General features: G+C 40.0%; 1 protein-coding gene across 2 annotated transcripts; it reads left to right on the forward strand.

Annotated features, from left to right (window-relative positions):
• The first annotated feature begins 2095 nt into the window (after nucleotides 1-2095).
• On the forward strand, nucleotides 2096-23286 carry st8sia4 (ST8 alpha-N-acetyl-neuraminide alpha-2,8-sialyltransferase 4). Of its 2 annotated transcripts, none has more exons than XM_062484263.1 (5): nucleotides 2096-2372; nucleotides 4483-4614; nucleotides 11047-11304; nucleotides 19116-19409; nucleotides 21130-23286. In XM_062484263.1, exons 1-5 carry the CDS (start codon nucleotides 2257-2259, stop codon nucleotides 21407-21409), a joined length of 1080 nt encoding a protein of 359 aa, XP_062340247.1. In that variant the 5' UTR covers nucleotides 2096-2256; the 3' UTR covers nucleotides 21410-23286. The 2 variants fall into 2 exon arrangements, with proteins under 2 accessions (XP_062340247.1, XP_062340248.1); XM_062484264.1 differs by lacking the exon at nucleotides 21130-23286 and adding an exon at nucleotides 11881-11964 and having other exon boundaries at nucleotides 19116-19254.
• Nucleotides 23287-25056: the final 1770 nt, after the last annotated feature.

The raw sequence follows: 25056 nt of genomic DNA on the forward strand, positions 1-25056 counted from the left end.
GGGGCAAAAAGTGCCATCTGTGCACCTAGGGACCTCAGTGCTAGCCTAACGTCACAGCGTCAGCACACGTCAGAACATCAGCACACTTTAGCAACAACGCAATTTTAGTAAGACAGACAGTGGTATCAGCGAGCCCTCAGCATTAGTACCGTGGCTAAAAGTCTGGGAAAGTTGAGGTTACTTTTCGCTAGGTACCTACGAACATGTCTTAATCTGCCAGATAAGTGGGTTCCCCTTTGTTCTTTTGGTGAGCAGTCTCACGAGCCCTACTTACCAGGCGTCATGGAGCCGACCAGATAAATACTTATTTAGCACTGGTGTTGCTACCTGCATATATCTACAGCTGGCAGCTGTGTTCTGTTTTGCTCCTAGATTCAGACCTAGCCCCGGTAAATTGTAGAGCTAGCTAACTACTAGACTTCTGCTGTGTGGGAATCACAGGAGCTAACCAGTCGAAGGGCGTACAAAAATACATTTACATTTTGTCATTTAGCAGACGCTCTTATCCAGGGCGACTTACAGTAAGTACAGGGACATTCCCCTGAGACAAGTAGGGTGAAGTGCCTTGCCCAAGGACACAACGTAATTTTCCCATCCATTTCATTCTTTTCGCATCACCTTAATCTTGCTAACTCCCTCCACAACGATGGTTTAGGGTTGTCTCCATGGCAACAACCTTGGTACACGCGCTTGTGTTTGAGAAAGAGAGCATGCGCGACAACTGAAAACAGCACCAGGGCCGTCTACGGAGAGCCTGTCCATTCCCTATTAAGCCCCATTGTACCGAATTTGGTTGCAGTTCCACCAGAGTTCCACTGGGGGTGATCGCCGGCATGAGGCAATGAGTGCAAAATGAATGGGAGTCTATGGAGCTAGACGGCTAAATTTGTCTCTTTCGCCTGATTGTTGAGAAATCTCAGATGTGATTGTAGTTTTTGCAAGTTCAACATGGATTGTAGGTCGAAAGTTGAATGAACGATTACTTATGTCCTTTCGATTTCTTACAGGGTGAGTCGTTGTTGCCCATAACACGCTAGCATTCTGCTAATGAATGCCGATTGTATGACATCATTGACATTTTAAAAGTCTTTTTAGAACAAAAAAGCGACTTGAAAAAAAATCTAAAACACCCAGCAGTGTGTATTTTCTTTGCCTCCTCTTTCGAATGCAACATTCAAATTACTAGGCAAAAAATTATATCCTGAGAAAAGTGGATTTTGAGGGGTATAGCTCCATAGACCTCCATTCATTCTGCACACACTGGTGAGCGCCCTCATAAGGAACCAGAGTGGAACTGCAACCAGTTCAGAAGCCAGAAGTTTCCCGAGAGTGGCAGTTCTCCCCATATTACACATTCTCTGACGGCACTTTTTAATGCACAGTCTGATCATGCGCTCAGACATTCTAAGTCTCCCGGAAGTCTCCCGCATTTCAATAGCGGTCTGCGTCCCGGGGTGGGGTGGGGTGGGGGGGGGGGGGGGGCGGGGGGCAGTAAGCAGGCAATCTACCGGCCCAATTTATGAGCGGGTAGAGCGGCCCACTGGGAATTCTCCCGATGGCCACTCCGGGCCTGCCTACATCTCAACCATTTGGACAAAATTACATATATTTTATAGCAGTAGTCTGTAGCCTACATATCTTTGCTACAGGTCGATACCACTCAACTTTGATTTTTGTACCACAAAACAACATATGGTTAGTTGGTAAGAAAAGAGCCCGTAGGCAACCACTGTGGAGTGCAACCAACCATATTGAAATAACATATCCCAAGTCAATCCTTTTTTACGTCGTAATTGTGTTTAGAGGACCATGAGAAATGTGGTCCCAAACTCAAGTCCTGCTGTTGTAGCCTACATCACAGCAGCCAGACAGTTCCTTTTCCATCTTTCTACTACCGCCGGTTTAGTAAATCGAAAAAATAAATTAGTATCTGTTACATTTCCCGTCTGGCCGCACTCAGGCTGCTACTGATCTCAAACATAACTAAAAGTCAATGATGACGTCCCACCTTAACACCATTGGTTCATACAGCGATGGATATTTGCATGTACAAAAGCGCGTGAAGGGATTGGATAGTCTGCTTTTCCATCACAAATGGGGCTCTGTAGGATGGGCATGGCGTGCAGCTGCTGAGCATTTGAGCAAGTAATGGAAATACGTGCAACAGAAGGAACTGGCCCGGGCACTGGAGGGGAAAACAGTTTTGCCAATGAAGAAATTATTAAATTAACCTATCGTTAAGATTTTAATACCGAGATGTTGCGTCTCACGCGGAAACGTTGGACTATTTGCACTATAAGCATCCTTCTGATTTTCTACAAGACAAAAGAAATATCTAGAAGTGAAGAACACCAGGAAGCTCGACTCAATGGGTACGATACGTTCTTTTGCCATTATACGGCCAATAGAACACACACAGGTAGCCTATTATTCCACCATGCGGCAGTGCCTCTCTAGTCTACCATAGACATGTCGAAGACAACCAGTTTACTGCTTTTGTTTTTAAGAATTACTTTGTATTTATGTAATGTCTTGCTTGTAATGTCTTACTTTGACTTTTCTGCTATGGTCCAGTAATTGTATTGAGATGGGTGCTTATTTTCCTTTGTTTGGACAGAACAGGCAATCACTGTCACACTGATATTTAGTCGCAATTGGCGGTATTAATAGTTAATTCTTTGCCAGGTGCGTGTTAGCTACATAATCACACAATAAATGTTGATATGTGCATTTTTGTGGGGGAGTTTCGAAATTATCTCCCTCTCTGAATGTGCTTCTATGAGACCGTGTCTCCTTCAAGAGCCGCCAGGCATACAAACTGGGGCTATATCTTAGTCAAAACCACATTGAAGAATTGGTCTCAGTGTACTATTTTGTACATCCTCAGGCCTACTAGCTATATACACTTTAAGAGACAGTACCTACTTAAAGTTCAATAGTCAAGTAATCACAAATTCTAAATAGCTGATTTGTTAAAATAGTTTGTAGCTACAATTAAAACACGTGAGATCCAAAGACTAGAATTTCTGTCCCGTGTCACACTGTTTCAAGGAACATCTTAAAGAGATCGTGTATGAACAAGTTGAATGAGATCCTCCAGAACATTCAAACTGAATGAGATCCTCCAGAACATTCAAACTGATGTTCCAGTTGAGAGGTTTCCCATGAATGAAATGCAGTATCAGTGTAAAAAGTTATTTTTTTTTGCATTAAGTCCAGTTGTGATGGTGACAATTGCTTAGACATTTGGTTGTTTTTGCACTAGGGGATGAAAGACAGGAAGGTGTTGAGGTGTGTTTATGTTTCTGTCTGGTAACAGTCAAAGTAGCATTTTCAGACGTAAGGCCTGTGGTTTCCCCTTTAGCACTCTTCAGCATTTTAACAAAGTAGGTCAAACAAACAAACAAACAGGAAGAAATATTTTTTAAGCAGAGCAGTTCTGGCTTGCATTATCTAGACATATGAAATTGTCCCATTATAATAATATAAATATATTTCACTTAAAGTAGTCCATAAAATGTTTTTATCTAGAAGACAGTTGTATTCAGTCAGACGTTTAGCAAGTTTAATAAAGCAGAACAAGATCTCCAGTATTTGTGTTGATCAGACAATGGGGTATTTCCTCTCATGAACTGTACATATCTGCTGAAGTACTTCACAAGAGATTTTTATCTAAAAAGAATTATTGCTCACCAAATGCCTACTGACATTTGCTATCAAGCTGTAGAAGCTATGTATCACATGTTTAATCTTTATGATAACATAAGACAGGCCGAGGCAGAGGCAAAGCATTGGTTGGCATGTCGGGGCAAGGATGAGGGGTTGAAGAAAAACTCAAAAGTAAGGTTAATGGTGTCCAACTCCAACCACCAGACACATATGTTTTAAAAGGTTGTGTTATACTGGGTGACTATGTAATGAATTTAATTCCCCTCTCCAGAAAGTTCATGTGAAAATTAAGCACTTGAATTACAACTGAGCATGCCAAGACTCCAAGTGTAGCTCAAACAAGGACAATAGACCGCAAGACAACAGTGGAATAAAAACAGTTGAAATTAACTGTGGCAGTCTTTTAAAGAATACACAAAAACATTTAAACAATGAAGCAGGATGAAAGATTCCACAGAACCAGTTCTGACATAGAATGAGGGTACTACTCATTTGATGCTAGTAAATTATGTTATAACCAATACCTTAATAACGGTCGTCAATCCATCAAAATGAATGGAATTAGATTGTGTGAGAAGTCCTTATTTTAGCACTACTACCGCATGTAAAATTGTATACAAAAAGACGGTTATTGTTGAAAATGAGCTGTGTTGAATTTACCTCAAGAGTTGCATGGGACTGGACCGTTGATGTAACTTGTATTGAGTACACTTAAAAACTGTTTATATTTCAAAAAGGTCAAAGTGTTTCAGATAAGGTTTTGCTAAAGACACAGACTTGACAACTCTTCTTTTCTCCACTCACAATTCTCAGGGAGAATGAATTTAGCACTTTCAGACTGATGGTTAACGGCTCAGAGAAAGGCTTCAACAGGAGAGTGCCTTCCTTTCCCCAGCACTCCATTGAAGGATGGCGAGTCAATTCATCGCTAGTCGTCATGATAAGGTGAGTATGCCCCTTTAGTGTTATTGATGTTGGATTCGAGTGGGTCGCATTGGCAAAGGTAAATGTCTTTTGTAGCGGGATGGAGAGCAGTGTGTTGGGACATGGGCCTAAAATAACCCAACTCCTTCATTAACCCTGTCTATAGCAATACTTGTCATAAACTGTGTACATAGCCGACTCTTGAGGGGAGTGGGGTGACACATTGCCAGGGTCAATCTAATACTTTGTTGCTTTCATATACACCATATTATGTAGATTAGGCACTGAACCAAAGTACACATCTACTACCTTGACTAAACTTAGGCTTATTTCTTACATTTAAAGGGGTGATTGACTGTTTTTTGGGGGTATTTCACACTGTTCCTTAAGGTCTCCGAATAGGAGACGCTGATGCTTCCTGTGAATTTGTCCTGGGGAAAAACCATAGAGTTAATATTACTAGAGGAAGCAACTTTTGTCTTCCAAGATGGCGTCCCCATTCATTTCTATGGAAAGTGCTCAGTGGCGCAGTGAGGCAAGCGAGAGCACGAAACTGGACCGCGCCATCTTTCCACTTCCGACTCTTCCGGTCTAGCTTTAAACAGTGGCTCTTTTTTTCCCTAGCTCCGAGACCTCGTGCACGCTTGCAACTAGCTGTACACGTCATACTTTGCGACAACCAGTCGCGAGCATAGATGTATATGGTTGCGAGCGTGTGAGCTAAGGCATTGCAGTGGAAGAATGGGGTACAAGTCCGATAAGAATCAGAGACATGATGCAAACTTTACGGAAATGTATGCTGTCACTGTATAGTATTCCTTTCACTTGGTTTTTAGAAATAGGCTATAGGGCTATTCTAGATGGAACTCATCACATATGTTGCTTTTTTTCTTTGTGATATGAGTATGATTTCCAACGCATTGTATCGGATTAAATAAACTGTTAACATGAACACTTAGCTCCGTTGTTGTTCTCGCCAGGCAAAGAAAGCTTAATAGTTGTTTTTGTAACAGAAATCTTCCATAATGCAGACTTACCATAGCTTACTGTCAACTTTATATTCAAACGAAATGCCACAAAATTCACACTGCTTTCAATTTAACATCAGTGTAGAAATGTGGCCTGTGTTTTATATTCTATGTTCAACCTACAAAACCAAACGCCTATTAATGGATATAACGTGATCTAACAAGACCTGGTAATAATGTAATAAATTGAGAAGTGTGTCTAAAATATAGTCTACTTTATTGAACATGTGCCTTTGAAAGGGGCATATTAACAGAACTATATACAAGACGTCACTAGAGTCACTGAGGACCTTCATTGTCCCTCAAAAGCAGTCTGGCTTGATGACACGATCAAAAAAAGAGTAATGAGTGCGTTTAACAAAAGCTTCTGAAGGCAAGACTAATATTATTTAAATATATATCTATATATATATTTCCTATTGTGGTTATCAGTTAAAGTATTAATCTTCGTCTTTGCTCCAGATAGACATGTCAACAATCTATGCTCACGCTTAACATAATATAATATTTGCCATCATGTCAAGAACGTTTTTACGAAAAATCAAATCTGTTTTAAAATAACGGGAATAAACTATATTAACAACATTTCATGTATGTGTGACAACCATTTGCTGAACTTGCTACAACAGGGCAGGCAACTCAAGCTATTTCTTTCACCTCCAGGTAAATCGGCTATCGGCCAATGTGAACTTTTGTGCTCGTGCCCTGTTAGTATCCGCGAGCACATTTGCAGGCAACTTTTATTGACGTAAGCAAATACATGGGGTGCTAGTTTACCCATTTCGGATTGGTTTCAAACTTAGCAAAAATCAGGAAAAACTATGATATGAAAAAGCTAGTAGTATGAGCCAGGTTAGAGAATCGAACAAAAATTATTGGGGGAGATAGTTCTGTAAATGTTGCCTGGAGTTAATAGAATAAAAACGACCGGAAGAGCCGGAAGTCTAACAAGAAATGCAATATCACCTACATCCACCGGGGCCGTTGTTTCAAGCCGAGGGGCGAGGGGTGGGGGCTTGGGAAAAACGCTAGGTTTTCTGCTTTATGGTATGCCCATGGATATATAGATGAGCTGCGCGCTCTCGCCGAAGGCTTGAGCACACCCAATAACAGTACAGCAGCAGGAGCCATTCAGTGATCTGACGTAGATTGGTCGAAATTACGTAGATGGGTAGTTTTTTTTGCTCCGCCCATTAAAACCTGATCTGAAAACGGAAGAGAAACTGTTCTTCGGTCTAACTCCACATTTCAGTGCGACAAAGTTTAGCCCTTTGCACATGCTTTCAGGAACTCCTTTCGTACATATATAATGTACTTAAAAGCAAAACATGGAATTTACTTTACAGGATCTTTAATAATACATCAGCGATATCAAGACAAGCCAATGGGCTTGATTAAAACAATCATGGGGGTATCACAAGCCTATAAGCCATATATTATTAGTGTGGAGAGTGAGTACCATTTGGTGTAAATCACAAATGGAAAGTCACACTGGCATACTCCACAATACTTCTATATAAAAGTGCAATTCATAATTTTCACTGCAGCCCAGAGATATATAGTTCCTCTGTTTCTCTCGATCCTGTCCAATTACACAGACAAGTGTCTGTCTCTGGTGAGGTCACTCCACTGACCTCTATCAGGGACACACCAAATAGGGTCTTGACATTACAGCTCATACTGGTGTGCCTCGTTTTGTGGTGAGGAGACATTTTTTTTGTTGAGGAAATGTGCTCTGTATGCTAAGAATAGCAGCCTGCCCCTTCGTTCCTCTCTTGTCTAGGGGATTTTCTAAGTAGGGCTGCAGTATAATACTCCTTGGAGAAAGATGTCCGAATGCTCAAACAGCAAAACGTCATTACACAAGCCTTTTGCTAATTTAGCCTTTTCACGAATTGGTTTTGATGCAGTTTTGTTTGTCATACTGACAGAACCAATAAAAAAATTGCTATTTGACTCACTTTGAGTAATGTAGGCCACATATTTGTTTTCAGTTTTCAGATTAATGGTGAAGCACTGATGCATCATTTATTCTGTTTCAAATACCATGGCTACAGGTTCTTTTAATAATCAGTGTTATCTATCTTTAGACTTCTGCTTAGCATTGATGCTGCAAATGTTGTTTTTCTCAGCACAATTGAATGTTTTTAACAGGAGTTTGAATGAAATGAATTGCAACATGTAAAATGTGACTGCAGATTTAGAATCAAATGTGTTAGGATTTTGAGAAAAGATGAGAGGTTCTTTCAATCCCGCATCAAAAAGACTTTCAAAGCCTCTTCTTAAACTGAGCACTAGAAACAGTTGTCTCTACTTTCATTTTAAAAGTTCTCAGGGCTCAAAAATTAACAAATACTAAAGGGATTTTACACTAAACAAGCTACAATGCTTTATGTGCCCCTATATTATATTATATATATTTTGTTGTTGTAAACAAAATGTATTATATATATATATATATATATATATATGTATTTTTTTTTATCTATTCACCCCATACTGATGACTTGAAAATATGTTTTGATCTCTAAATATCAAATTTATGTAAGTACAGTAATCCCTCGTTTATCGCGGGGGTTACGTTCCGAAAATGACCCGCGATAAGTGACATCCGCGAAATAGAAAACTTTTTTTTTTTTTTACAATTAGCAACTATTACATGTATACAAATACAGTGACTCACGTGTAGGCCGTTTCACTGCTCTTCAGACTGGGCCGCTGCATCCTGACTGCGCTCTGCAGTGTTCTCTTCTTCTGAAGCCCGCGGTGTAAATTTGCCAAGCTGTTTTATGTACGTACACATAACTGCACGAGACGACAAAATGATAGCACAATTCGTAGCATGTTTTGATACAAGAAGCGGGAGTGAGTTTTTAGCGAATCAGAATGCAGAGCACAATGCACCAAAAAAAAAAAAAAAATGCATTATGAAAATCCGCGAAATAGCGAATCCGCGATAAGTGAACCGCGAAGTGGCGAGGGATCACTGTATTCAAACCCTTTTGTCAGTACTTTGTAAAAGCACAAGCACTATGCCTCTTCCACCTGCACATTTGGTTTTGGGAAGTTTCAGTTCCTGAATCAAGATTGCATAGGGGACCATTGGCACACTGCGGTCTTCAGGGGCCTCATGTATAAAGGATTGCGCAGCTTTCATACCAGAAGATGGCGTACGGCCAAAACTCAAAGTACCTACGCACAGAAATATTCACATGTATAAAACCGGTCGTACGCCAGGTCCTGCGCACCTTTGCGCACCTTATAAATCACAATAAACGTGAAATTGACCGCACGTGAACGAGCCACTGACCCCGCCTTGCCTCCTCCCATAAATGAATATGCAGATGGACTATAAATGCGCTCCTGAGGTCATTTCTTTGTCTTAATTACCGTATTTCTTCGAATATACGCCGTTATAAACGTTATTTAATAAACGCTGTGGCATTTATTCGAAGAAATACGGTGACCGTGAGCTCGAGGTTCTGACAACAGAGGTGGAGGCGAGAAAATGTGTCCTGTTTGTCGGCCTGTCATCGGGTATTAGGGACAAAAGTCGGCGGAGTGGAAAACTGTCACTATTTGCGCCCTTTCTTGTTTTTAACCTGTAGCACTTTAAGATTTAGCTAAATGTAAAGTGCTTTACAAATAAAATCATTTATTATTATAGGGCCATAAATGATGTGGGTTCAGAGAACCGGACCATGGCAGAAATTAAGAAGAAATGGTCCGATGTAAAACTTTAAATGAAGAAACGAGTGGCGGCACATCGTAACAGCATGGCAGCTATAGGGTTAGCGTGACATGCATTTCCTGAGTGATTTTGTCGTTCGTTTGACACCCTCAAGTTTAACAGAAGTTATTAAATGGTGGCGGATTAAACATAAGGCTATATAGCATTTCCCGTTTTGGCATTTTGATGTGATCATCCACATTAATGATCAAACTTTTATTTTTATGTTTTTGAATAGTCAACGCCATAAACGTAGTAGTGGAAACTTTATTTTGTAATGTTTGGTGAGTTTCTGCACTTTTCAGTTAGAATTCGCCATGTTATAGAGCCAGACAAGACTTTGCGGATGGTCCGCACATTCTCACGTCTGCTCAAAAGTTTCCGTGACGGCCCGCACATTCTCACGTCAAGTACATTTTTATACATCACCCCGTGTGCGTGAAAACCGGCGTACGCAAGCTTTTTGTGCGTACGCAACATTTATACATGAGGCCCCAGGTCTTGTCACAGACTTTCTGTGGGGTGTAGTGATGTCATAGTGATGTCATTGATCACTACACCATCCAGTGCCATCCTTACTGTGACTCTGTCACTAGGGCTTACATTTTTATCTTCTGGTAACATAGTACATGTCCAGGACAGCTATCAGATGTCATTTCTGCTGCTGTGTCAGCTCATCTGTTGATTGTATGCTGATACATCAGAGATTTGCTCTCCTCAGCATGGGCGGAGCGGCTTCAGCCCTGAATGTTTTCTCAAAAGCCCCAGAATCTTTTAGGTGAAAATTAGCGTTGTAATTTTCAGCAAATATAAAAATGTGTCCAACGTAATGTTTATTTTACATAAAGCTCATTAAACTATTTTGTGCAAAAACGGAGTCTATATCTAGCATCACATTATACTCAGACTATGTCCTAGATTGGGGCTAAGCCCCGAATGTTCTGGTTCCGCGCCTGCTCCTCAGGGTGATGAGTTTTGTTGCTGGGAGACACTACTATAGGGATTCAGTCCAGGCTTTGACTGGACTACACAAGGACATTGAGAGGCTTGTCTCAAAGCTACTCAAACATTATCTCGGCTGTGTGCTTCAGATTTTTGTCATGCTGACAGTTAAATCTTTGAGGTTGATGTGTTGTGGAGCAGGTTTTCTTCATTGATTTCTCTATATTTAGCTCCATTAATAACTTCATTCAAATAAACATACCCACAGCATGTGCCTCATCAGCATGTGCCTCATAATAGGGATGGTATTGACCAGCTGATGAAAGGTACCTGGGTTCTGGTAGGCGTAACGCTTGGCTTTCATGCCAGTGAGTGCCACATGTGGACGTTTCCTTTGATCATCTTTGAAATGTCTCTAGGACAAGTAACTGAACTCAATTTGGAGTGTCATAGCAAAGGGTCTTGTTGAGTATAAATGTTACAAAACAAATAACCTCTAAAGCTTTTTTTTATGTGCCGTTATAAGGTATTGTATGTAGATTGATCTAAAGTATTCTAATTTAAATGAGATTTACCACAAACTAAATGTGAAAAGCAAGACTTGAATAGCCTACTTTAAGGGTATAATGAATAAACATAGCTTAGCTGTTAAATGTGGAGTATGCCTTTTGTTAAGATATGCATTGGTAAAACATGAAGATCAAAAGATCTAGATGATAACTCACAAATCTGCTTTATGTGCTATTTTTACAGGAAGGAGATTCTTCGTTTCCTGGATGCAGAGAGGGATGTTTCTGTAGTGAAGAGCAGTTTCAAACCTGGGGACACCATACATTATGTCCTTGACAGACGTCGGACGCTGAACGTCTCACACACACTGCACAGTTTGCTACCCGAAGTCTCACCGCTCAAAAACAAGCGATTTAATACTTGTGCCGTGGTGGGCAACTCTGGTGTTCTTCTCAACAGCAGCTGCGGGAAGGAAATTGACAGCCATGATTTTGTCATACGGTACTTCTTCTTTTTAAACTATCTCTGTATTTAGTTGCTGTATTTACGTTTATTGATTTTATCAGACTCTTTTATTCAGACCAACATACAAATAGAGCATATAGAAAGTATGGCAGAAAGTCAAGGTTCAGAAGTGCATAGTTCTCAAAGTATTTTGGTGTTCAGAGTCAAGGATTGATATCCAGGCACAGTGCAAAGTAACTACATCACAGCTACCAGGCATATTGCAACAATATTAATAATATCAAGTACAATATTACATAGTACAGTGCAGAATTGTTTTGGTTATAATCTGAAGTGCAACACTACACAATTTAATGGGTGCTGTCTCTTACAAGGGTGTTACAACAGGATCTCAAATATAAATGTCAAGAAAAGACACATTTACAGGTATTACAAAAGTAATGCACTGCTAAGATGCTTTTGTAGTAGTTAGTCCAGGTGGAGCTTGAAGAAATGTGTCTTGAGACCTTGTTGGAAGAATGGTAGAAATGGGTAGATTGTTCCTCCACTGTGGAGCACGGAAGGAGAAGCACCACATGGTAGGAGTGTGAGGACCCCTCTTTCTCTGTGCAGGGGTCATGGGACCACGTCACAGAGCAAAGCCCTGAGTCGGTGTGTACGGCTGGATGAATGCATGTTACAGTAGCCACAACGTAGGTAAGGGTCAGGGTTTTGTTTTATTTAAATATATTTTCAGGCCCTTTTTGCTTTAATGGGAAAGAATACAGTGAAGAGAGAGAAGGGGGAGGAGATGCAGGAAATTGTCTGGGCTGAATTCTAACCCACGCTCTTGCTGCAATGTCTTAGCCTACATGATATGTGCACTCGACCGGTGAGCCATTGGGGCGCCTCTGGTCAGGGTTTTGTGCCTGATCCTCTGCGACTGGCAGTGGAGCTATTGAGACGCTTGAAAATGAGCCAGGCAGATGCCTTTAGTCTTAATTAGTTAGTCAAGACTAGTACTTCCTGACAACGTCCTACTTCTAGTTCTAGTTTTTTTTTACATTCCACAGGAATCGGTTTGGCTTGAATGAGCAATAGAAGGAATGTCATTTTTCAAGGTGTTGTGTAACACCTGCATTAATTTAAAACAAGCCACAGTAATGGTAAGATTAGCAGTCATTTCCAATGACTGTCAGGCAGATATTGGGTCAGCCCTTAAATAAAAATGTCCAGAAGCTGGGTTCAAATGACTCCCCCATATGCCTTAACAGGTTGTCTTGAGTTTGCTGTTTCAGCCTGCATTCAATTGTGAAATGCTGTCAAGTGCTCCTATAAAATAATCCATTACAGTAGTTAGACATTTAGTTTTCTCTCTTGCTCAGGCCTACTTAAAAAGATACTTGAATGGTTTGAGTTGAATTCACCTGACACTTATCGTTTATTTATGGAAGTTACATACTGGTTTATGTGTTATACATAATTATCTGTGACTGAGTAACACGAAGCAGTAATATGTGTGGACCATAGACTGTAAAAATAATGGACGGCATCACAGCTCCCCAAAAGCGAAGCCAAAACATCTTGATCGCTCCCTGGTGGCTGGCTGCAGTATAGGTCAAAAGTCCCACCCCTTGCATGTTAGCGTATGGGGTAGGGCTGGGCGATAAATCGATAAAAAAAATTATCGAAGTAATGACTTCCCTCAATAAAGATATCGTAACATTAATTCAGTTTCAATAATATCGATAATGTCGATAGAGAATAATTAGGAACAGCAGTCCATTAATTTCTGTGATGCAGCAGGAAGTTGCGGAGAAATAGTAGCCTACGCTCACTAAAATATACTGAGGACCTCGAGTGGAGTAGCTAATGTTAACCGTGGAAAATGAGTCTTATTGCCAAAAACAGTGGCAGCGATAGCCATGGCGAGGGAGCAACTTCCAATGAAGAAATTATTGATAAAAAGGGTTCGTCTTCTTCAGTTATTTGGAAGTGGTTTGGCTTTTTGAAATCCGACAAACAGCAGAGCAATGTTCGGTGCAAATTGTGTAGTAAACAAACAGGTGGATACCAAGTCTGGTAATACTACAAACTGCAAATATGGTCTACAAACGCCTTTGTAAGCAGAGATTAGTTAAAACGTTTGTTAACCTCGACAAAGCGTTTGCAGACCTGTCAAAGTCCATATTTGGTTTCTTATATACTACAACAATACGTGGGAAAATCCCAAATCAAACCCGACAAATATGGAGCAGACGTCATGTTAACATCTCCAAGGCAACCCTTGCTAGGTCCGTAAATCGTTTGCGGACCTTTGGAGAGGTCTGGTTTTGCGGACTTCTTAGAATGTCTCTGGACCAATAAGAACAGCATATTGGTCCAATTATAATACTAGTATATAAGAAACCTTTTTTACCAGCTGAAGCAAAATCACTCGTTGGAACATGCAGAAAGTGTGAGTTTGCGCCAAGGTATTGATAAAAAGCAAGGTTTTAAAAAGCTTTAATTACTTGACCCCAGGTACGTGCTCCCTGGCCGCAAATATTTCTCTCACACCGCACTGCCTAAACTTTATGCCGAGTGTAGGGAAAAAGTTGAGGAAGAGACTTATTTTGCTACTACTACGGATCTGTGGTCTATTGTCTTAATTATCGTTATCAAATGGAAATATAAATATCGGTATCGATAATTTTTTACCCATATCGCCCAGCCCTAGTATGGGGCATGAGCCAAACCAAAAAAACATGCATGGTTTCTGTCATTTTAGGTTGTTCTTATCACGCAGATGTCTGTTCAAGTGCTCAAAAACTTAGGCAGCAATACATAAGGGTGTGATGTTTTATGGAAAATGGTAGCTCGGGGGATGGGAAAAATGTATTCCCATGGCTTGATATAATCCTGGGTACAAGACCAACTAGCAACCCAAAAAACTTGGTCGTGCAACACCAAATCATAACAATTAAAGATAGTAGGGGCCTATCGCAATACGCTGCTGTTGCTCCATTGTTGTTCGTGACAATGTGATTGACAGGAAGTGATTTTCCCTCAGATTTTCTGTAGGATAGATAAACGACTGTGTGTCATTGTTTTTTTTTTTACAAATGTTGGTTTGCTTAACACAGGACCGTGTGAACATTAACCGGACCTAATGAAAAATTCAACAAAGTAGCAACTCATCCACTGATTCGGACCAAGCAAACGGACTATAGGTGTGAAAGCACCCTAAGACACAATTTCTCAGCTAACAACTCTACTTCTGTCTGGAGAGGGCTCAGGAAGATCACCAACTACAAACCCAGAGCCCCCCACTCCATCAACGATTCTTGCCTGGCCAACGACCTGAACATTGTCCCCGGTGTTCACCAACATCTTTAACACCTCCCTGGAGACATGTCTCAAGTCCTCCACCATCATCCCAGTGCCCAAAAAGCCAAGGCCAACAGGACTTAATGACTACAGATCCGTTGCCCTGACCTCCATAGAAATGAAGTATTTTGAGTGCCTGGTGCTGGCACACCTCAAATCCATCCCAGACCCTCTTCTGGACCCCCTGCAGTTTGCCTACAGAGTCAACAGGTCTGTAGATGATGCAGTAAACCCCTCCACTTCACCCTCCAGCACCTGGACTCCCCGGCATCCTACGTCAGGACCCTGTTTGTGGACTTCAGCTCTGCTTTCAACACCATCATCCCAGCTCTGCCTCAGGACAAGCTCTCCCAGCTGCACATGCCAGACTCCCCAGTAGGTGGATCACAGACTTCCTGTCTGACAGGAAGCCGTGCGTGAAGCTGGGAACACATGTCTCTGACTCCCGGTCCATCAGCACCGGATCTCCTCAGGGCTGAGTCCTTTCCCCTCTGCTCTTCTCCCTGTACACCAACTGCTGAACCTCCAGTCATCAGTCCGTAAAACTTCTGAAGTTTGCGGACGACACCACCCTCATTGGGCTTATCTCTGGTGGGGATGAGTCTGACTATAGGTGGGAAGCTGACAACCTGGTGACCTGGTGCAGACAGAACAACTTGGAGCTCAATGCTCTTAAGACAGTGGAGATGGTTGTAGACTTCAGGAAGAATACAGCCCCACTCAGCCCCACCACCAGGGCTCGACATTAAGGCTTGTCCGGGACAAGTGGATTTTTTTGTAGGGCAAGTAGAGGAGAAATTTACTTGCCCCACTGGACAAGTTAAAACTCAAACAAAATAAAATGCCATGTTACTTCACGTTATGTGCCACTCATTCCGTTTCTTTTTATTTGACCAAATTCTGCATTAGCAAAACACAAAAAAGTGGCTTTGTCCCAAGATATCTACAGGCTTGCAGCTAATTTAATGCTCAACACTTGAACGGGGGCTTATTACTTAAAATAGGAATTATTTACTGTGTCGTCTCAGTTACACTATCAGGGCTTGGAAATATTGTGACTTGCTAAAGTAGGCAAATGGCTAGTAGAACATAACATTTCATAATTATTTCAGTCAATCAAACAGCTGCAAGACCCAGTGAAATTTTATATACAGCTAGCAAAAAGTTAGCTGGTGTTAGTGTTAGCTAACCCTTGATTTTGTCTGCAATGTGTAGTTTTACAAAGGCAGGAGACGTGTGTCCAGTTCGTCAGTTCATTCACCTGGCACAAATGACAATGAGTTGGGACTCCGTAGTACAGTAACGCGGATCACAACATTTTATGCTAATGTAAGAGGGAGATGACATATTAGCTATCCACACTTGTTATTTTGAACTTCGATAATATATAAATTCAGATGTGCATAATTAGTCAAACAAACACACTATTTACATAAGGACAGAATGTGGAACACCTTTTCATAATCAGTATGGATTTAGGACGCTCAGTCATTGCATTCTAAAATAATAGTGTAGGAGCTCTCTTTATACACAATTTCATCTTGGTGAATTCTGCACCAAAAAGGTTGAGAAGGACAGCCTTTAAGAGGGAAAGCGATTTCCCCATTGATCTGTCGCATCCAAATGTTGATTTGGGTCACGAAAGTCTTGGAATTTGAGTGAGAATGCGTCTCCTGCATAGTCTTAGGGCAGCAGCTATGTCTTGGTCCCCCGTTACACTGTTTTGATGTTAGCCTCAGTCAGACTCGGGTCACTCACTGGCAGTGAGTGTGTTCACAATGTTACATTTCACTCCATTCTACACCAAAAATGTCAGGGAGGACTGCTTTTTGTAGATACGAGCCTGCTGAAGATCTCGGATTTCTTTAACCGAGCCTGTTTCTTTCGTCATTTGCCTGAGAAAGCGACTTCCGTAAGCCAGCCTATTCGAAAACCATTCAAACAGGTTGACAGCAGTGGGTTTTTTGGAACTACAGCGAGCTACTTGAACCACGTGATCACGTGTCGGCGAGACCAAAGTGTGTAGCAACTCTCTTTTTGTATGGCTCTGGGTAGGCTATCCTCAGTATTTGCAAGCTAGCTAAATTTATACTATATCTAAAATAATTTTGTAGACATAACAATGGATTTTGCCACTAAAAGTTGGTGTGTTTTTTTTCTTTCTACAATTTCACTTTCTGCCCGGCAGAGGCTGATTTACCAAGGGATCCTTTAAAGGTGTATACTTTACAGTTGAATATTAGCTTATATTTAATTACGTACATTTAACTGATACAAATGCTGCTAATGCTTGCTAGGTACACAGATGCCGACGCTAGCTATCTAACGTCAACACTAAACATTTTTTTTATAATATGATAAATCTTTACCCGGACAAGTGACTTTTGTACATGGACAAGTGAAACGTTAATGTACTTGTCCAAAGGAAAAGTGCCTCAAAAAGTTAATATCGAGCCCTGCCATCACCCTGTGCGACTCCCCAGTCAACACTGTGGAGTCCTTCGCTTCCTGGGCACTATCCTCTCCCAGGACCTCAAGTGGGAACTGAACATCAGCTCCCACACCAAGAAAGCACAACAGAAGATGTACTTCCTGCAGCAGCTGAAGAAATTCAACCTGCCAAAGACAATGATGGTGCACTTCTACACAGCCATCATTGAGTTTATATTTGCCTCCTCCATCTCCATCTGGTACACCACTGCCCAGGACAAGAGCAGACTGCAGTGTATCATCCGCGCTGTTGAGATGGTAATCGGCTGCAATCTTCCTTCCCTCGAGGACATGTACATCTCTAGGACCCTGAGGCGAGCAAGAAAGATCAGTGTTTCCCCTACCAAAAAATCCTTATCCCTTAAGTGTCCTTCAGCAATGTAGTCGTTGAAAAAAATGTTGTACCGTCATAACCGTCCGTTGTTGGTCAATTCCTTTTTCTGGCTAGCAGAATACTGGCAAGGTTTGGCCGTCTGCGCCCCCCCGGTCGTTCGGGTACGAGTCTTTGGATCATTTTTCACGTAACCTGCATAGGCTCAGAAGAGGAAACGGAAAGGATTTGTTTACCTCATTCACTTTCGCGTGACTACTAGGTTAAATGAGACGTGAATGATATTCGTTCACAAGTAATAATTACAGGTTTTATCATTTTTACTTTTTTTAACTTTACTTTTTTTAAACTTTACTTACAGTTCAGTGCAGTGGAGCCCTCACGTATCACATTGCCGTGATAATTAAATCTAGTGTGATAATGAATGACCATTTCAAGTCATACAAACTGTCATGATGTATTGTATTTAATGCGTGAGTTTTTCTTTTTTAAATATTATCTGCCATACATGTGCTATTTCCTTCTATTCTACTTATTTTATCTTGGCTGGTTTAGATGCATTAAGATTTCTTCCTGAAACAATTATCCAAAGACTCGTACCCGAAGACACAGTCGGGAGATGAACAAATAATTTCTGTTACCTCTACTTAGCCGCAACAGTCCCGATGCGCAGCCACGAGAAAATGAACGAATCACTCTCTGAGACTAGGGCTTGGCGATATATCGAATATTAGCGATAATATCGCTATAATTTTGACTACGATGTAAAATTAGAAAATATCGTTTTTCTTTTGCTGGTCGTTGTGTTGCTTGTGTTTAAAGATCCCCGTCTGGCTCCTCTTTGTACAGACACACAAAAACACACACTCCACTCCTCGAGCAGAATTTCACTTAACTGCACACGCAGTTAACTTTTGTAAAAAGTTGAATGAGTTAATATCTCCACGTGTGAAATGATGACGCCATAATGTTCATTCATTGAACAAATGTAAAGCAGAGTAACAACTGTTATGAACCACAAACCAAAGTCAGTGGCAGGAAGTTTAAGTTCAAGTCGTTTATTGTCAGATGCACAGAACAACTCAAGGTCAGACTGGGGACTGAAATTCTTAGGACAAGACATCGCAAAGCAACCGGCCATAACATGACATAAGTACTCAGGTACAATAGGTTACACCTATGATGAGCTAAAATATAATATTATAGACCTCCTAAATATACAGAATAATATATAATACAGTATACTCAACCTCTAATACACATAATAACCTATACTAACCTAAAGATGTAGGGTACAATTAGTGCAATATTGCTGATATTGCAACCAGTAGCTGAAAATGTCTAGTGTGAGTGTCGACAGTTTATCAATGTCCATATCAATGTCCCATTCAGAAGCCTGATGGCCCTTAGAAAGATTTTGCGTGTCCGAGACCGAATGGAAGGAAAGCAATGGATAATTGTAGATTTAATGGGTTAATCGGTCACAGATAAAAAAGACATGTATGCAATTTAACTCTATGTTGAAGTAACTTTGTAGACTCACTGTAAATTGAGTTTGCTTACTTGCTATGAGATGCAGCAAAGGTTTTAAGATGATGCTGTTGGCGGCTTTTTGCTTTCTTGCCATTTCCCTATATTCCTTTTCATCTATCTCTTCTGCCTGCTCAACTGGCCTTAGATGCAACCTTGCGCCGTTGACTGAGTATGCTGACGACGTGGGCGTGAGGTCTGATTTCACCACTATGAATCCATCGGTCATCCAGCGGGCCTATGGTGGCCTGAAGAATGTCAGTGACGCTGAACGCTTCGTCCAGCGCCTGCGGATGCTTAACAACAGTGTTCTCTGGATTCCCGCCTTCATGGTGAAGGGCGGTGAGAAGCATGTGGAGTGCGTCAATGAGCTTATCATCAAGCGCAAGCTGAGGGTGAAGACGGCTTACCCGTCCCTCAGACTGGTACATGCAGTCCGAGGGTGAGTTCTGAGCTGTGCACGTTACTACACAGAATACTGTGTACACATATGAAAAATACTAAGGATTTGAAAACATACGTACACTATCAATACCCAAACAAGGTTGGTTCTACAGCACAGTATGAAAGTGGCATAAAGACTTCCTAAACAGCATTTATATCAAGTTGAAAAACTATACAAAGATGACCTCTGTTTTGTTCATGTCACGTTCATGTTCACCTCCTATTACAACAATTTAGCATAACCCTGCAAATAAAGTATGAACACTCAAAGGGAGTGCAAACCAATGCACATACATACTGAATTTGGGGTAGCCAGGGGAGAGGGTTATTGCACTCCAATCAAATGGGTAGGAGTTTGTGCGTGGAGGGTCACTAGCTACCTGCTGTGTTCCTGCACGATGGCACCAGCCCAGCATGGGAGAGGACAACCCTGTGATTATATCTCCCGCATTTAGCCAGCTGTTCCTCGTGCTTGCCCAATGTGCACCGTTTCTGTTGGCGTATGCTCACACAAGTTTAACAGTATACATAAAGTATACAAAATTCCTCTGAAGAAGCTAGAATGAAAATATAAAATAACGTCAAGATGGTAATGTCTTTCAAATGACAGTCTATAGTTACAGAATGTATTGTACTGTTGATCTGGGATCAGCTGTATACATGAGATTACATGGGGATTGAGGGCTGATCCCAGCACTCGTACTGTGATATTCCAAGTCATCAAAGACCCTGACTTTGAATTGCTGTCATGATTGTACTGAACACAGATTGAGCATGATGGCATGATCATTTTGGAGGTCGCTTCTGGTATAGCCTACATGTAGCTCAAGAATTGTATTGATTGATTAGTTCATTGGCATTTGCTAATCTTTAGCCCAGCTATGGCAACCTTGGGCCCTGGTCTGTCTTTCCCGGGCACCTTCAATGTCCTTGTTGGTTGCCATAGCAGCCAATCACCATGCTCTTTCAATAACATCTAACTGACTCCCAGCCACAGCGCTAAATATAGTTTGGTTGAAGTGTGATACGGCTTGCAGGTTCACAGTCACTATATATACACATATCTTAATTTCCCTGTTTGTTGGGACTTCCTATTACATAAATAAATGTTATTTCATAGTAACATGTGCACAGGAAAAAAGTTTATTCCATGTTGGTGTACCTCCCCCTCAACTAGTCTCGTCACCATCTGAATACTATGGATCGTTCTTTAATTGATGAATTGCTATGAGGCTCACTTGAATTTTCCGTTTGTTCTTGATGTCAGTCCTCAGAGAAGACAGAATATCAGCCTTAAACTTGAATCTAAACCTTGAGCACAAAAAAATGTCAATCCATTAAATTGCCAGTATGATCTTCTGTTCCATCCCAAAATAAGACCCTACGTATTATCCACATATGATTTTGATTGTATTGTCACTACAAATCAGGGGTGTTGATTTCATTATACATTCACTTCATCTAACATCCACTTTTTGAAAACTGCAAATCTGTTCCCCCACTTTTTACTTAAGTTATAGTTTACGGCCGCATCCTCAGTTACTAGAAAAAAGCAACAAACAAAAAAAACTACGCCCCTGCAACTAAATAAGTTGATGGATGAATTTACTACGTACATACTGTGTATCATAGTCTGCATGTGTGTGTATCCCTTTTGTATTATTGAACGTATCTTGTGAAACCTCTGCAAAGCATAACTATTCGTTCTTGTTTTCTAGGTACTGGTTGACTAATAAGATCAATATAAAACGACCCAGTACTGGACTGTTGATGTACACTTTGGCCACTCGCTTCTGCAATGAGATTCACCTATACGGATTTTGGCCTTTTCCAAGGGACGGAAATGGAAATCTGGTGAAGTACCACTACTACGATATGCTGAAATATCGATACTTCTCCAATGCAGGTCCTCACAGGATGCCTCTTGAGTTCAAAACTCTGAAAATGCTACACAGCAAAGGCGCCCTGAAGTTAACAACTTCTAAGTGCACACCTTAAAGTGCTCACATGACTTCATGTTAAAAAGAGCTGTGTGACATTCACCAAGTAAGGAAATGCAGTGTTTTAAGAATGGGGTGTTTTTTTTTTTTTTTACAATTATAAGTACTAAAAGTGAGTGTGCCTTTTTAATGAACAATGATAAGGTACTTAACAGAATGTAATTGGGTTTGTTCAGAATGTGTGAATGTCTGGTTTGGCATTATAAGCTTTAAATCAGGAAACCAACCACTTAAATTAGGTTATTAAATTGATCACACGTTACTTCATGGGTCATTTCAGTAGTTGTCTAAGAGACAGCATATGACTAGGTTTGTTCAGTTATTACCTTTTGGATTTGGGGAGAAAAAAACGTGTCCACAAATTTGATTCCAAAGATGGATTGCGTTGTTCTTCTTGAACTGGAAACATATGATTTAGAAGCATCAGGGCAATTTCTTTTTTTATATTTGTCTAAATGTCAGCTTAAATTTTATACATGGATACAGTTTGTAAATCATGACTCTTTCACATGTGTAATTGCCTGGACACACCTCTTCTAAAAACTCCAATGTTTAACTTAACTGAATGTATATTTGCCCAAACCTTTGGGATGAATTGTCATATGTAGCAATTGCAAATCAAAAAGTAAAACCTTATTAGGAAAATACATATCTGAAACATACCGTATTTCTTCGATTTTAACGCTGCAGCGTTTATAACACAATGTTTATTTTTGGTGCGGCGTTTATTCGAGGGCGGCGTTTAATTAGTTAGAGAGATTTAGTGAATTGTAGCTGCAGTGACGCCATAGACAAATAATAGATAAGGAGGGCAAAGTCTAGTGTAAAATTGAAGCCGTGCGTGTCTACACTGTGTAGAAATCTGAAGCAGCATGCCGAAACGTTCTTACACTTTAACTTTCAAACATAAAACTGTGCAGAAAGCACTCACCAGCAGCAACAGATCTGTAGCACGCAAACTTGGGGTTGATGAAGGCGAATTTGTGAGTGGCGAATTACATTTTAGATTGTACACTTGTGATTTAGGCTACTTGTGTAATAAATACTGTGTTTTAATTTAACCAATAAAATAACCGTTTTCTGATTTTTTTGCTGCAGCGATTAGCCTAATCGAGGGCAGCGTTTATTACACAATGTTCATTTTTGAAGAGCTGAGTATGCTCTTCAATTGTTATTGCCTGCCAAGTTTTAACAGATTTAGGAATATAATTAATTTTACAAATCTGGTTGCTAGCAGCTGAGATTGATTGTGTCCGGGCCCTACAATTCATTACGAAGGCAGTGCACTTCTAAGTAATGGCAAGAATTTATGAAAATAAAGTTAGTTTAACAATCTGTAAATTTTATCTAATTGGATATATGTCTAGATTTTTTAAAAATTGTTATATAGGCCATAGAATGTGAAAATGTAAATACATGGTATTGAATATGAAATCCAATATGAATGTTGATTAATCACTGTAGGCTATTACAACAATGTGACAGAGTTGAATACATTCTCTCATTGAACAGCGGCTCGTGTCTCTCACTTTTTAATTTATTGAATCACCAAATTACGCAGATGGACATAAATGCCTTATTTATTTTTCCTGTATGAAATAAGGAGAGTTTCTGGTTTGTTTCCATATTCTTCCATTGTTTTGAACTGTTCATACGTTTGTATTTTATACACTGGCGATGTTTTAAATGTAATCTCTGTCCTTTTGAGTCAGTCGTTTCAGATGTTGAATGTGGTGTTTTCATAAAACATTTTATACGAATTACTTTGCAAACTTTACAGCTTTAATTGTTTTCACTTTTTTTTGTACAATGTAAGATTTGTTTTTGTGAGTTTGTTTTAGAAAAACATAATAAAGTTTTTATATTGTAAACATTTCTAATCAAATTTAGTGTTTGCGAAAAGAACATTTGCCTGTGAAATAATGACAGTGACGCGCAATTTCGTACTCAACAACGGTTGTTAACTGACGTAGTTGTGGTAGCTAGCTAGTGTAAAGTAGCTATTTGAAAGTGGGTTACAGTTGCACCTTAAATTAACTAAAGTGCCAATGAGTTAACAATTTAACTTGCGAAGCTTCATCCCTGCATGTGAGTATGTTATGCCATGGCTCAGGGGGTAGAAAGGCTCGCAAGGTAATATAAAAGCTGTCCATTTACCCTTTTTACCATTTACTGTACTGCTGTACTGTAGTACTGTAGCCTAGTTCATTTGAGATTAGCCTTGGGCTTGCTAGTTCTACTGTACTGTACAATCTTATATTAACGGATTTGATTAACAGAGCAACAGTACCTTATTCTAAAATTAGCAAGCTAGCAGCGAGGGGTTGAAGTAACAAAAGTAACTAGAAAGGTACATTTCCTGAAGAAAATGTGTGTTTGCTGAAAGTAGTTGAAACGATTGTTTTGATGGCTTGAATAGTGAAGGTTTTACAAACATCTTTAAAGAGGTATGTGCTTTAAAAACAAAATGGTGAGAAAAAGTGTTAAAAGTATATCTGTCATTGTTATGCATTGCGATATTTTCTTACAGTTGAAAATTGAGAAAAAACAGTGATGAAAAGAGTATCTTATTGACTTTCATACATTTTTAAGCGTTAAAAGTATTAAAGAATGAAAGATTGAGAAACAGAAACAAGTTTGAAGTTAGAAAAATGAGCAAATATAGTGATGAAGAGTATATTGGATAACAGTTATCAATATCATAGCAGACAAAAGTATGTCAGCAGTATGAAGGTGAAAAAAAGTGTTGCTTTGAAACCTGTCATTGTTATGCATTGCAATATTTTCTCACGGTTGAAAAAGGAGAAAAAATAATGATGAAAAGGGTATCTTATTTAATTTCATAAATGTTAAAGCGTTATGTTAGAGCCATTTTATTTCATTCTAAACCTTTTACATTTTTAAACCCTTAGTATTAGTTAGACTTGTACACTTCTTATTTAAGATTCTTATATGTTTAATGTGTGCACCTTCCTGCCACATTAAATTCCTTGTCTGTGTGATGTTTCTTGGCGAATAAAACCCATTCTGAAAAGTATTAATAATTGAAAGATGTAGAAACAGAAAAAAGTTTGAACAGTGGAACAGTGAAGAGCGTTGGCCAATCGGATTGGTTCCTTGTTTCTTGTAACGTAGCAACTGTTGGTCATTGTCAACATTTCTAACCTAGAATCTAGGTTTTAGGTTCAAGCACAACCAGTCCTGTTCAGTCACTTAATTTAAATATGACATCAAAATAATAATCCATAGTGCAGGGTTGCCGATGTTGTTGTTGTCCCTGGTGAGTTTTTTTAAATTCAATCTCGTCACATTATGTGACTTTGTTGTGCAACTGGAAAAGCTAGCTACTCTAACTCAGAATGCTGCTGCTGCAAAAAAAGCTGAACTATTGTGGGTGGTAAAGATCATGCTACATCTAGCCAGCGGATCATTTCTTGCAAGTGTGTCAAAGTGGTATTTTTACAGATTGTATTAACACCGTAGGCGTGAATAATGCATGCATCGTCATTGTCGTCCATCTTTAGCCGAAGAAGCTAGAGAGGATGCAATGGGAGATTTCCTACAGTAAGTTAGATACTGCTTCAAATTGAAAACGGAGACGATCTTTTGATTAAAGACAGGTTCCTTAACCTCTGTTGTCAATAT

Source organism: Osmerus eperlanus, chromosome 18, assembly GCF_963692335.1.
Source record: "Osmerus eperlanus chromosome 18, fOsmEpe2.1, whole genome shotgun sequence".
NCBI classification, from domain to species: domain Eukaryota; kingdom Metazoa; phylum Chordata; class Actinopteri; order Osmeriformes; family Osmeridae; genus Osmerus; species Osmerus eperlanus.